The sequence below is a fragment of the Colletes latitarsis genome, chromosome 10 (genome assembly GCF_051014445.1).
Source record: "Colletes latitarsis isolate SP2378_abdomen chromosome 10, iyColLati1, whole genome shotgun sequence".
Taxonomy (NCBI): Eukaryota; Metazoa; Arthropoda; class Insecta; order Hymenoptera; family Colletidae; genus Colletes; species Colletes latitarsis.
Genome location: NC_135143.1, coordinates 15,584,217 through 15,598,423, shown reverse-complemented (window position 1 = coordinate 15,598,423; position 14,207 = coordinate 15,584,217). Strand labels below are relative to the sequence as shown.

General features: G+C 44.2%; 2 protein-coding genes across 2 annotated transcripts in view; one reads left to right on the top strand and one right to left on the bottom strand.

The window, feature by feature from the left end:
* Nucleotides 1–14,207, bottom strand: part of LOC143346039 (uncharacterized) — a 214,352-nt gene that overhangs the window by 17,531 nt on the left and 182,614 nt on the right. The gene's annotated exons all lie outside the window — the stretch shown is intronic.
* The window catches only part of LOC143346040 (uncharacterized), a 153,037-nt gene that overhangs the window by 118,879 nt on the left and 19,951 nt on the right, over nucleotides 1–14,207 (top strand). Inside the window, exons 3-5 of the mRNA XM_076773774.1 lie at nucleotides 1,314–1,449; nucleotides 2,421–2,554; nucleotides 13,617–13,860. Coding sequence (XP_076629889.1) covers nucleotides 1,314–1,449; nucleotides 2,421–2,554; nucleotides 13,617–13,860 — 514 coding nt within the window. The remainder of the gene's footprint in view (nucleotides 1–1,313; nucleotides 1,450–2,420; nucleotides 2,555–13,616; nucleotides 13,861–14,207) is intronic.

Sequence of the window (14,207 nt, the reverse complement as noted above, 5' to 3'; positions counted from 1 at the left end):
AAGTAATTTCAGCGGAGGCTGCAGCGTCGGGACGAGAATCGAGCTGGAAGAAAAAGAAAGAAACGCCGGGCATTCGGGAAATTATACGTCTGTCACGGGAATTTAAACAAAGGTCGAATTCTGTCGGGGGGGCACGTCGTCATTTACAAAAATTTCAGCAACGTATAAGTCGTTTCGACGTTCGATGTAAAATAAAGATAGCTACTGTAACGTCTATTTTGGGAAACGCAATTTAAGGGAAAAATAAAATATCAGCGCAGTTGAGGATACTCTGTCTCAGCAGTAACTGAAGAAACTCTTCTCGCCTATCTGCCTCATATTCTTCCAAATAATAAGTATGCGTATACGTTACTGTGCCACCTTACGTAACCTCCTCGAAATGGATTTTCTGAAGAAAAGTTCCTGCCGAACCCTGAGAAATCGATTTCGCAGCTAGGGTCGAAGAGAGGAGAATTTTTATTTCGATTCGCGGTCTACGATCGTGCGTTAAACGTGGGAAATCCGAAAACTACGATGCTTTGGGAAACGACGGGTTCGATTTGGAGTTGGAGTAGGGTCGGGGGTTGGGGGCGAGTCGCTTGAAACACTGGCGAACGTTTTAAGGGAGTGTGAGACACTTTTACTACCGGTCGATCGAACGAGTTGAAATCTGATAGCTGCAGACACGAACTGCGAAGAAGTTTCTCCTCGTCTTCGAGATATCGTTCGGATCCAAGTTGATTCCGGGCCGTTATAGAATGGATACGCCAGTAAAACGTATTCTTCTATCGGTTACATTCGAACACTTCGACCTCGATTCAGTTTCGCAAATTCGATTAATTTCCTCTATCGCTGCGGCGAAATGTTTCGTCCGCGATTTCCGGTTCCGCCCCTCCGAAAAATGGCTTTCTATCCGATGGAGACAAATTATTGTAACACTAGTGTTAAGGTTCCTTAATTTAGTAGCCTCGCGGTCGATTCTGTAACCAAATAATGATAAGAGTGCGATCGGTGCGCGACAATAGCCGATCACTCGCATTCCACGTCTTTCCTTCAAATTTTTCCTTGTTTAAATTATTGTTTATTTGAGAAAACAAGAGACGTAAAAAACATTTCTAATCCTATAAAAGCCGCGCCAAATAAATGATACAAATTTTAGGCCGTTCGATCGATACCGTTCGCTTGGAGAAATTCTTAAAAAATGTTTCATTGTTCGATGAAAAAAAGAAAAAAATTTCTGCCCCCTCGATCCAGGACTGATCTTATCTCCATAGGGCGCACTCGGTGTTAAGTTTTCGAGCGTCGCCTACAAACGGTTCAATTCTGTTTCACAGGTCTCGAAATCGAACACGCACGACGTGACTGTCGTCGACGTGTCCAGGAAGCTGACGGGGCTGTACAAGTGCGAGGTGTCGGCCGGAAGTCCCTCCTACCACACGCTGATCGAGAAGGCCTGGATGGAGGTCGTGGGTGAGTCGAAGGCAACCCGGAGAATTAAAAAGTTTCACCGAGTGGACAAATTCTTCATTCCCCGAGTCGCGTGGGACGTAATGCGGCGCACGTGCGCGGCTACGTGCGCCCCATTTTCATGTCAGATTTAGGGATCGTCGCGAGATCTCCGGAAGAAACGCGACGAAGCCGAACCCACCTCGATCCTTCCCGGAAAACCGTCACCGAGATAGAAATCCGAACGTCGCCCTTTTTAATTATTGCCAGACTCGTGAACGTTAAAATGTATCGTCGCTGTAGTCCCTCGTTTAACGGCGAAAACCTGGTCTCGCCAGACGTCGACTATGTGAAATATTTCACATGTTTTTAGTAGATTTTTGTGAGAGTACCTTCGAATCGATATTCGCAAAATTAAAAATACTCCAAATAGTGTACTGTATAAATTTGTTGGAAGAACCATCATCGATAACACATGCTTTGGAACAGTATTGGAAAATGTACCAAGTTTTACATGAGACGCAACAAAGTCTGTCTTCCCGACGGGACAAGAATTGTGTCTTAAAGCGAGGGACTACAGTCTTCTTGTAAGCAAATCGGGGCCGTCAAATTTCGCGTAGAGAACTCGTATGGGATTTTAATTGGGAAGCTAGAGGGGTTTGTTTTTCTCCATGCATCGGTGCAAGAATCGGGGCAGTAGTATTTCTAAAACAACATAGAACGGACCTTATTCTACCACGCGTAAACAATCATTAGATTATTCAGTTTCGACCAAAAAATGTAAGCGTGATTTCTTTGCGAGTATGCTCGAGTGGGATAGATACAAGAAGGGAGGGAATTCTCTCTTAGGGGAGTCGTACAGGTGTTTCCGGACCGCCGAGCGCTGTCAACCCCCGTGTCTCTAGCCGTTCGATGGTTTGGCTCGTCGCCAGACGTCGAGTTAGCGGCGCCCATAGCAGTCGCGTGTGCTAAACGACGTAATTATTATGCCTTAGACGCCCCAAAAACCGACCCGACGATCGGCATCCAGAAGGAGCGTATAGCAGTAGGCGAGACACTCCGGGCGAATTGCACCACTGGCAACTCCAGTCCCGCCTCCGCCATTACGTGGAAGCTGAACGGGGATCTCGTAAGTATATCGCCAGCCAGCTACCTCTATCTCTCTCTCACCTTCCACCCCCGACTATATACGTCCCCGAGCCGTAGCTACGTGACCTTACTGGATGATTAAAGTTCCACACGAAAGACACCCCCGCCACGTCTTCTCACCCGCGCCACTTCGCCGTTCCGTTCCATTTACCTTCCGCCTATCCTTCGTCCTTCGCGCGTTCGCACCTCGGCTAGGTGGCTACCAATCCATTGGCCAACCACCTTTTTTTAAAACAGATGGTTCCCCAATCTTTTTCATCATCATATTTGGGCAATAAAAGTCAATGGAAGTGGCTACTGATCGAGCAAAATTTAATTATCCCAGAGAAAAAATGGGTGCATAGCAAGCTAGAATGTCAACCATCTTCTTAGTCTATCCGAAACCACTCTTAATCGTTCGTGAATTCTCCAAATAGTTTACAGCGAGTGTGGGTGTGACCAAACCCACCAGTGGTTTCTAATTCATCGTTCGTAACTGTAATTCGCAAACTTTCCTTCTCCAGAGTAAAACTAATTTGCGATAACTTTGCACGAATCCGAATCGAAAAGTTTGATACGGAACATTTTGCTCGCGCACGACCGCAACCTCAATTTTCACTCCAAACAAATTGCACGTCATAACCACAATGACATACAGCCATCGTTTATTCAACGCGGGCATGCAATTGCCACAATTGTTATAATAAACATCAATTATGAAAGCGAAACGATTCGACGCTTTAGCGGATCGACGATGCAAAAAAAATGATAATTTTCGTGGCGTCGAGCTACGTTGTTTTCCATAGATCGACGTCTAATTTATACGATTCCGACGAGCCTGCGAGCGCGCGAAATAAAAATTCGAAACGAGGTCCCGCGGTTTGCAATAATAACGCCGCGCGATTATTTCAAGTGAATTATTAATGTTCCCGATATTACCAGGGCCGAGGCAAACACATTCTCGGGTCCATTGTGACGGATTAATTAGTTAGAGCAATTTGATGTTCCGCTTATAATTTGTAATTAATTTGCGTCCGCGAACGAGTTATTCCGATGTGTACTGTGGACGTGTAAACACGCGTGAACATTTATGCCCCGGAGCCGCGATTTGGCGGTTTGTTTGACAAACGGCAATTATTTCGTCGCGAGCGTCAAAAAGGATACTCCGCGGCATCGTTCTGTGCCAAATCGAACATTCCTCGGACCGATATTTCGGCTTTGGAATCCTGAAATCTCCGTTTACGTTTCGAAGCTATACAATTATCCTCGTTATTACAGAAATAAATCCTTCCATATGTTAGAAGAAGGATGTTCTCCGTATTTTAGGTTTTCTTTTCGATCGTACTGAAACTCTAGTTGATAAAATATCAACAAAATGGGACAAGTTGCTGCAGAAAACGTCCTCGCCACGACCGATTCGAACACCAAGATGGCGACGACCGATGGCGGAGCAAAACTTCTCCGTGAGGCGGATAAATTTTGAAAGAATCCTCGCGGTATGCTCCGCATACCTTCGAACTCTCGATCCCATTGCTCTGCTCGCGAATCTCTTGTGCGAGGGTAATTCGATGTTAAGAAGCTTCGGATGAAATATACCTCACTCTACTTCTTCTATAAATTTTCAAAACATCGAGAGACGATGAAATATCGCCGCTGAGAATATTCTCTTAGACATAATTCCCTTTCGGTGGGAACGGTAAATTTGGAAAAATTATTAGAGAAGCTTACGATGGAATCAATAAGGCTCGTAGCAGTCGTGATTCATAAAGCGACTGAAAAAGATATTTATGGATCAAAGTTGAAATTTATTTGCAGATTGTTCCGCGCAAAGACATTTTCTAAGTAACGACGGAGCTTGATAATAAGTAAATAGATCGAGGTCCGGCCGAATCGCTGTATCGGTAAAATATTAACGGCGGGAACGAAATTGCTACGCTAAAAAAAGTATCGTAATATCCATTTACGAAGCCAGGAAGGCGACGATAAATCAGACGTTTCGAGACGCGGGGCTCGCCTGACGCGATAAGCGATGGAAGGACCGAAGATAAACTAATGAGTGTCGTTTCCTCCAGTTACGCCTTTTATACATTTCTTTTATACTCCTGTCTTTGGGTTTAATCGAGGTCGTTTGTTCCGGCGAAAGGTCCCACAGCAAATCTCGCGAATGCTAGGCAACGACAGAATATTTAGAGGAGCAATTCTCTGGAATCCAATTGAACAGAAATGTACCCTAAATTCGGGCGAAATACGCGTGATCGTTCACGCGGAGAAGGTTGGAGGTCTCGGGGGACCCTAGGGAAATACACGAGCGCATAAACATATATGAAGTCCGTATGTTCTTATGGGAGTCAATATCGATGAAAACGGTTCGACAGAATAATTATATTTTCGCGAAATTCTCCACGGCTTATAAAATCAGGCAATAATTCCTGAAAATAACATCGATAATATCCCATCTCTTCGATGAATTTTTATTTCTAGTCCTTTGCTTTCTATTTTTCAATCTGTCGTGTAATCAATAATAGTGAAAATTTAGTTTTACGGATAAAAAGAATTCCCTGACTGCAAGTGAGTATCGAATCCTGTAAGGATTGTACAGTTACAGAGTTATAAATTTATTTATATGGAAATAATTCGTCGATACCGGGGGCACACGGTATTTCTTTTCGTCCGGAACGTTCGGTTTGTTTCCCCCGATTGTCGAACGATCTCCCGTTCGTTTCGCGAAGTCGTATAAAACAGCACAATATGGAAATGCGTCCATTTGTTCCGCGAGCCGGTTAAATCGAGCGTCGAATCGAGAATGGAGAAAAAAAACACACACACACACCCACACACAGTGGACGTGGAAGGTAACGAACGGAAGCAATCGACGTTCCTTCGATCAGCCGATGTTTTCGTCGATCGAAAACATATAACTCACTCTAGCCGTTGTAACCGGTTAAATGCGCCCGGGTCGTTGCGATTTAACGGAATAATTTGGCTGATTTAACAAATACCACGGAATAACGATTTATTTGCATACAAGGCACCGTAACCGTTCACTCCTCCTCCGTCCCCCCGCCATTCCCACGATTGCACGGATATATCTCGATGGATCCCGATAAATTTAATTCCCGCCGGTGCACGGTGCGCGAAACCTCGACCCAGTCTGTCGCTGAAACGCCAAATAACTAGTTACAGCACTGCGAACCGATTGAAAAACAAAACGGTACACGCCCGCGAAATGAACAAGGAAAATTACGAAAAAAAAAACGAGAAGAATTTTCGCGAAAAAAGAGCTCCCGGAAAGGATAAATTCTTTTCGACGGATTTGGAAGATGGTGGACGATCACGGACTTAAAAGAAAAGTGCAGACCATGGACGAACGGAACGTAGCAATAGAAAATACGATGCTCTTCGTATCTCTTAGAATTTTGAACGAAAAATGAATGCAAAATCTCTGAATGTGAAATTAAATATAACTTTTTGAAGATAGAAGACAGTATATTCACTTTCCTTGACAAGACTATGGATTATTTCACGAATATTGTAACATTATTTGGAAAGGTGCAAAGAAACACAAAGCTGAATTTATCGCTTGGCTTCCGATTTATTTTGCGTATGTCTCCGTTCAAGACCGAACGGTCAAATCGTAGGATGGTACGTTGCTGATCGAATCGTAAAGAAATAAAATTGGTTTTACTCCCTTTAAGAAGATGGCGGGCAGTGGTCCTGATTACCGAAGAAGAGACCGCGTAGCTGGATTTGGAGCTGCCAAGTTTGCAAGTAAAATTCTACCTATACCGTTGTGTACAATATAGACAATTGATAATAATAATTGTTTAGATTGCATATTTCTTTTAGATCAAATATCCTTAGATCTCGGCGCTTGCGTGACAAACGTGCCATTTGCGGAGAAAAGGTCCGTCCACCGGGCAAAGGGGGAAAGACATAAGGGGGAGTTATGTCAGCAAGCTATTAGCCAGAAACGTGTTCTTAGCAGTGTTCAAGTTCCGAGGAAAGTTCGCAATTGGTGGGCCCCGGAAATCCTACGAAACGTTGCCCAAGGTTTAAATGGACCGCGATGTCGTGAAGGAAACGACGCCGTCGTTATTTTCCCGACGACTACCTACGCTTTTCCATTTTCAGCTCGGATTCCTGTTGACTTGTTCCCGTTTTCAGGACGGTAAAGTCTATCTGACGTCAGCAAAGGCTACAATGGCTCCCCTAATAGATCAGGATCTTGTCTTCGTTCGTCGTGTATCGTTTAACCCTCGCTTCGCGAAAATTCGCTTTCCCTGATCGTTTACGTTCGAAAGGGAAGGAAACGTACCAGCGAATATCGCTTCTTGTTATGTAAAACTAGCCGAGTCGAACAATTTTTGTTAGAGTAAAATTTCATTATTATAAGTCTGGTGAAAGTTGAAACTATTTATGGACGATGTAATATTATTATAGCAATACTTCCGCAAAATAAGTTGTATATACTTTCCGTTAAAATATGATGATCGATTATGCAACGCTTGACTTTTAAGAGATTCGATTCTAATTACTATGTACCATATTATTTTATCATGAAGGGAGGCTCTCCGTGTAGCACATATTGCAGAACACTTTAGAGAAGTCCCTCGGAAGGTGTGTTTGAAAAACGGCCCTTTCCGAGTGCTTAGAGTGAGTTTAGCGTCGCTAAATTGAACACGCGGGAATATGACTCGCAAGTAGTGGTTTTTAAACTTTTTTAAACGCCAATAAAAAAAAGCCTCAATGAGAAACGGTACGTTCAACGCGATGCGAGGAAAGCTCAGCTCTACGGTTATTAGTGAAACTTCAATGATATTTGCTAATAATATACGTTCCGTATGCGATGATCTCGAACGATGGGTCATTAATTAAGCACGCGCGTACTCGACGATTTTCTCGAAAACATACTGCGCAATTTCGTTATTCTTGACTTTCGTCATACTTTTTACAACATGTGATGATTGTCAGTCCATATTTTACACAGAATAATCAAACATTTGAACAGAGTCAACCGTCGCGGCGCGTTTAACGCGGACTTCGGTTCCCACCCCCACTCGTTTCCGGTTTACACGTCGATGGCTTCGGCGCGGGCAGATTTATTTAACGAAATAATTTTCCCGGCGGCGCTCGACGTCCGGCAAAATAAATTTGACCGCTTTATGGGCATCTATCGGTTATAATTAACGCGTGCCAGCGACGGAGTTGAAAGCGTTGAATTAATTTCCTCGTCGCGAGCGGAGCGAGACCGGGGCACCGTCTCGAGCGTGACTGAAAATTCGCGTGTCTGGCCACCGACGCCGGTTAACAATGGCCACTGGAAAGTGCACCGAGCCAGCAGTTTCGTTCGCCCTGGTATTTTCGGCGGCGGGGCAAACGGGACCCCGAGATGCGTGTCGCCCGAGAGGACCCGCGAAGCAAACCCCGGCTATTGTCGACAACTTTCTCTTAATGTTCCCGGCCGCGTTTCCCTCGGGTTTCAACGTTTCCCGGTTTCGTTTCGTTGTTGCCCCGGCGACGAGATTCGGGGGCGGGCGAGCGGCATTCTTTCGGCACTCGCGATGCTAAAAATTCCTTTCATCGCGAGCGAGGCGGGCCCGTGAAATCGCTGGGAGGAAATATTCGATGCGGAATTCCGTGCCTTTTCTCGGGCAGCCGTGGCCGGGCTGCCTCGACGAGGATACAAATTGAAGAGTTTGGATTATGTTCCTCGTCTTGCCCGGGGGGTAATCCGATGGGCGAGGATTTGCCCGAGGCTGCGAAACAGAGAACGAAACTCCGCGATCGAGCTAACTTGCACCCGCGACGCCGACCGCCCGTGTATATTACCGTGTTCGTTGTCGATATAATCGAAAATATAAACTACACGGAATTATTATTATGTCCGGAGGGCGGTAGTTTCGTTTAACCGGGAAAATAACTTTGATTTTATTTTAATTATCCTTGTAATTTCCCGTACGTATATATTCGGATAATAAAATTGTTGTTAGTTGCTACCATCGCGAGGTATATTCTGCTACATTGTCGTCGAAGGAACGAAATGCGCTATTCTACGGTCGCATCAACACCAGTCCTCGAGTTTGTCGCTTAGATTCCAGCGCAGGAACACAGGACCCAATGAACAAAATTACATTCAGCTGAAACAAGTCCACCGTAGGGCGTAACGCTCCTCAAGGACTAGGAGAATGCTCGTGTCCGCATTTTCGCTCGTTCTCTCGGCCCTCTGAAACAGTCGAGTTGGCCAGTGCTTCGAGGAGCAAACGAGGTTATGCAGCAAACGGACCAGCGACGACAAGAGCCGCGCAGTAAAGTATAAAATATGAAGCTCGACGATACTATGAGATCTCTGTCTTCCACCGTTTCACGACCGCGTTTATTGTTGACTTGTTAAGGCGATGGAAACGCGACGAAAACATTACCGGCCGTTCGTATAAACTTCTGCAAAACAGACTTCGTCTAAACAGACTTCCAGTAAGCGGCCGGAAATTTTTTAATCGGTCTACGTGGGACTTCTAACTGCGCGATAGACGTTCAAAATTGTTCAGGTTCGATCTACTCGTGGTACATGACTCCCCTTAACTCCGAAACGATCCTTTTTTCTACCTACAATACCGGTTATAAAGAGAAATCCAAGTAGAATATATCGACGCTTGATCGCACGCCAGAGTAAGTAGTATATATCGCTGTTTAGGTAAATATTGAAAAATTAAATATATTCACGGATAAAATGAAAAGTGCATTTTCAATAGAATTTCAAGCTCTACTGGATCAGATCCTTTAATTGACTCTCAAAAATTTATCGCATCTATACAATCAAGTGAAACGTATCCATATTTGGTCAGACACCTGAGTAAGTAGTATACATCGGTGCATAGGTAAACATTGAAAAATTGCGTATATTCATGGACAATACAAGCAATTTATTTTCAATAGAATTCCAAGGTCCATTGGAATACAATCAAGTGGAACGTATCAACGTCTGGTCAGACACCTACTAAGAAGTATATGTCCACGTTTGTGTAGACATAGAAGAATCGAATGAATTGTTGGGGGATTAATTTTGTAACCAGAGGCCGATCATTGATTTTTCATAGAGCAACCATGTAAAGGCTACTGGAACAAACCTATGACTGGGTATTAAAGAAGAAGTGGAGTGTATTCACGCCTAGGCAAACACGTACAGTGTAAAATATGAAGCTCACGACGTCGTGCGATCCATCCTCGCCTATTTCGCGACCACGTTCTTCGTCTGCTTGTTAAGGGCGGTGGTATACGCGAACTTTCCTGGCTATCCGTACAAACTTCTTCCGCGAAATGTACTTAGTTGCTGGCGCCCCACGATCAAGGGAAGAAGTTCGTGGCTTAGCGTGGATCGATGGAGGAAAATTTGGACTCCGGTAAAGTGTATTGGACACCGATGAATATTTAACGTGTCGGATCCCATGCTTCTACCTCGAATGGGAACAGTACGACCCACTACCAAAGCTTGGAGCTATTTATTCTCGCGCAGCTTTTATTTTCTAGTCACAGTAGTTCTGTAGTCACGTTCGTAGTAGGATAACAGAAAAGTTTTACGAACATAAAATCGTTATTTTTGTCGTAGAACTTTTCCAACAGAATCAGAGAACAATAAGAGTCGAGGGCTTTCGTCTAGATCCTGAAGAATCTGACATTCTGTCATACTTAATTATACAGGGCGTTGAAGGAACAAGGAAAAGTTATTCTTCCTCGAGTTACTGGAACGGGAAATCTGAAATTAGTTTCACAGGGTTGATCAGCGGACCCACGCTTCGCGAGTGGAAGTTTCCATAAATTTTCTAGGGGTTCAGCTTCCAAGTACTTTGACCCCTTTCGTAGATAGTGACCTTGGATAAAATAGCAGAAAACGGACGACCGAGGTGTTAAAAAGGTGGATACAAGGTAGCAGCAATAAGGACTTCGTCAAGGAGCTCTTAAACAGGATCAACGGGGGGATTTTCAGCGCGAAGTTTCGTTCTGCCGCGCGGTCGAAGTTCCGTGGCCCCGTTTAAAACCGTAATTGCACAACTTACAAAAATTCTCTCTACGTCGCGCGTCCCGAGCCGTCAGCTTCCGTTTCGTGTAAAGAACGCGACCTATATTCCCCCTACGAGGGATCCGTCGACGGAATTTTGCATGAAGCAGTATGTTACGGTGACACCAGATGATAAACGACGGCGACAGGAATTTTGAGAAAACTCGTAGAATTTACAGCGACGCGGAATTTCGCGAGACACAAAACACTCATAAAATCTACATGTAATGTGACAAACTGAAAATACAGTTTCCCCGCAGCGAAATTTTATAGACGAACAGCTGAATTACATTTTCAAGCATGTCCGCGTTTCGTCGAACACTTGATGTTTCACGAGCTCGAGCATTCGATTGTTATTTACGTATATTCATTTCTGTATTGTACGCTAACTGGTAGTTTTTCAAGCAACTATTCTGTGCAGGAACTTCGCGTTGGGAGGCGCTAGAGGTACCGAAAGGTAGAACAGTATAATGCGTTGGAACGTTTCGAGGCACAAAAAGCAGAGAATATTCGCGAACAGACTGTCGCGATCCGCGAGCGGCGAAGAACGCCAACGACCGTCATTGCCGGTGCCACTTCCGCGGAACGTTATCGGTTAATTAATATCTTGTTTAAACTGCCGCCGCCGTTATTATTGCGTTACCGGGCCGGTCCTTTTAACGATCCTCTAGATAAACACTAGGAACCCGATAGTATCCTCGAGACTCGAACGCTCCGGCACTCCCGCAGCCAATTCAATTTCGCGGCTCCCGTCGAAGACGCCGCGGCGTGATTTTGCCGAGCAAACCTCGTCTGGTGGGCAGAGATGAATCTCGTTCCTTTCTCCTAAAGATGTTACGCAGTTTCGTTGCTCTTAACGTAAATGAACAAACGGAGCGCGCAGGCTCTGGGCCCGCACCCTTTTCGATCTTCTTCCGCCGGTCTTAGTTTCTTTTTCCCTGCCTCCTTCGTTCTCCGCCCCCCGGGGGAAAAGAAACGAGGACCGAAAGGGGTGGCGAACGGCGACGCGGAAGGTACCAAGAGTCGCTCGGCGTTATTACTTCGGGGAACAAACGAGGCCGTGCAATAAGTCCGCGGACTCGCGACGACGCCGGCGTCTTCATAAAACATAATGTATAAAGCTCGCCGGTGTCGCTCAACGCGTCTCCCGCTTTATGCTTTCCGTTTCCCGCGTTACCGCCGCGAGGATTTGTCGACGGGTTTCCAGGTGATCCCGCGACAACCTCTTCTCGGGCGTTATCGATGGCGATGCCGAGAGTAAACAAGATATACGAGTAGACCTTACACCATATAGACTTTCGTGGCCCAATCTGACTGCGATCTGGAGGTGATTTTAGCGTCATCTTCTCATGGACAGCGGTCACTTGAGAGATTATTCACTAAACTAGTATTGATGGGCAGACAGCTGTAGAATTTTTAAGAAAAATCGACGGGGGATAGATGCAGAAATTTTTCGACGAAATTAAAATATTTCAAATCATTCCAAAAAAATTATTTTTGTTTGTGGGGGTCGATTGCATTCACTTTTGGTGAATAGACATACCACCGAAATCCGACGCAGTTTCGAGAAAAAAATTCGAGTAGAAGCTGAAATTTTCGGGGGAATTAAAAAATTTTAAATCGTTCTAAAAAAATTATTTTCGGTTGCAGAGATCAATTACAATCATTTTTGGTGATTAGACATACCTTCGTAATCCTACGCGTTTTCGAGAAAAAAATTCTTTACCGAAAATACAATGTCTGACCATGCATGTCTGATTCCCCTAAATTTTTCGGTGAAATTAAAAAATTTCAAATCATTCTGAAAAAATTATTTTCGGTTGCGGGGGTCAATTATAATCATTTTTGATGAATACATATACCCCGAAATCCTACACACTTTCGAGAAAAAAATTCTTAACCGAAAATATAGTCTCTAGTTAGAAATGTGTCCTCGAAATTTTTTTTCCGCGGGTCTTCGTGTTCGAGAAAATCGATTTCGAAAACGTTTGAGTTACGCGTGCGCTCCACTGGTGAGTTTCGACACAAAGATCTCGCTATATACCTTTGGACAATTATAGCGAATCTGTGTATGAAATTGATAAAAGGTTCCATTAAATCAAGTTTGAGTAAAACGCGCGCGTGTCCCGAACAGGTGGGGAACAGATTATCCCAAAAATAAAGCGCCTAAGAAAAATAAATAATTCCCATGTTTTTCGTTAAATTTTACGTGCCTCCGAGATAATATCACTTCGGAAGTAAACCACAATTATAACGGAGGACAGTTTTCACCGTGATCGCTCACCGGTTAGCAGCTACTTGTCTGCACATTCATCAACGTGTAATTAATACGTTTAAAAACAGGTAATGTTTGTACCATCGTGAAACCTGTATCACGTTTCCAAACAGCGCTTATTTCGCGCTAATATAAACACGGTATAATAATTCATGCCTTGTACATGCTTGTACTCGGTAACGTATATAACACCACGTTTCAAAATTAATCTGTTTCATTTTCGGCTCGCTAAATATTTATTTGAGGTGCACGCCTGTTTTCTTGCATTATTAACGCGCGAATATTCCACCGCAGCTCGTACGCAGTGAAAGTAATTCGCAGCTAAATCTTCCGTGAAAGTTCGCGTGCACGCTCGCGCACGAACAGACACACGCCCACATGCGCACACGTGCGAGAGAAAAAAAAACAATTTCGCTTCTAGACGGCAATTTATTGCCGCTTTAGCTTTCCGAATGAGAGCCATTTCCATTTAAAGTGTTACCCACACAGTCTGTGTGACAACCTAATGTAATTATATTTTTACATCTCTGGAAATCGTCGACTAAATAATACTTTAAATTATTAAATCGAGATATTCCTATTCCAAAATTAAAATTTAATTGAAAATACGCCGTTATTTATGTTTAAAATTGGCTGGAGAGACTGAAAGGATCAAATTTCACCCACTTGCCTCTCAAATTATGTTTCTTAACCTGTGGGAATTACAACGATTTGTGTTTTACTTTGGTGTTACAGATCACAAACGACAGCCTGCAATTCAGATCCAGATATTTGGAGATCCCTCAGGACGACGAGTCGATGGTGTCGAAATCCACGATAGACTTCAAGGTGACTAGCGAAATGTTTCGAAACGGAAGACTGCACCTGCGCTGCACGGCCTCCATCGCGGACGTCTACCGGAAATCAGCTGATATCGAAATCAACGAGGACGCGCCGCGTATCGCGTCCATCACGGGGGAATCACCGCCACGAGGGCCTCGTGAGTGATCCTTCTACATATAAACTCCTATTTGTTATAGAATAGTCAACCAAATTACACAGAGTATACTAAGAACTAGTTTCGAAATATCAAGTGAAATTGACAACAGTATATCCATGTCTTTTCGATACACTTATCAAATCCCTTACAGTTCATCTATCACGCTGCACCCTATATACTCCTAACGACCATTTATCAAAAACTCACGTTCCAGCGGCGGTAATCTCCTCCGCAAAACGTTGAAAGAATGCTTTCAACTACAATGCCCGGTCAAATCATCCCCGTTCCCGCCATCCATTAACTCGGTAAACACTGCTAATAAAGGAAACTCCGGCCAGTGATACGGT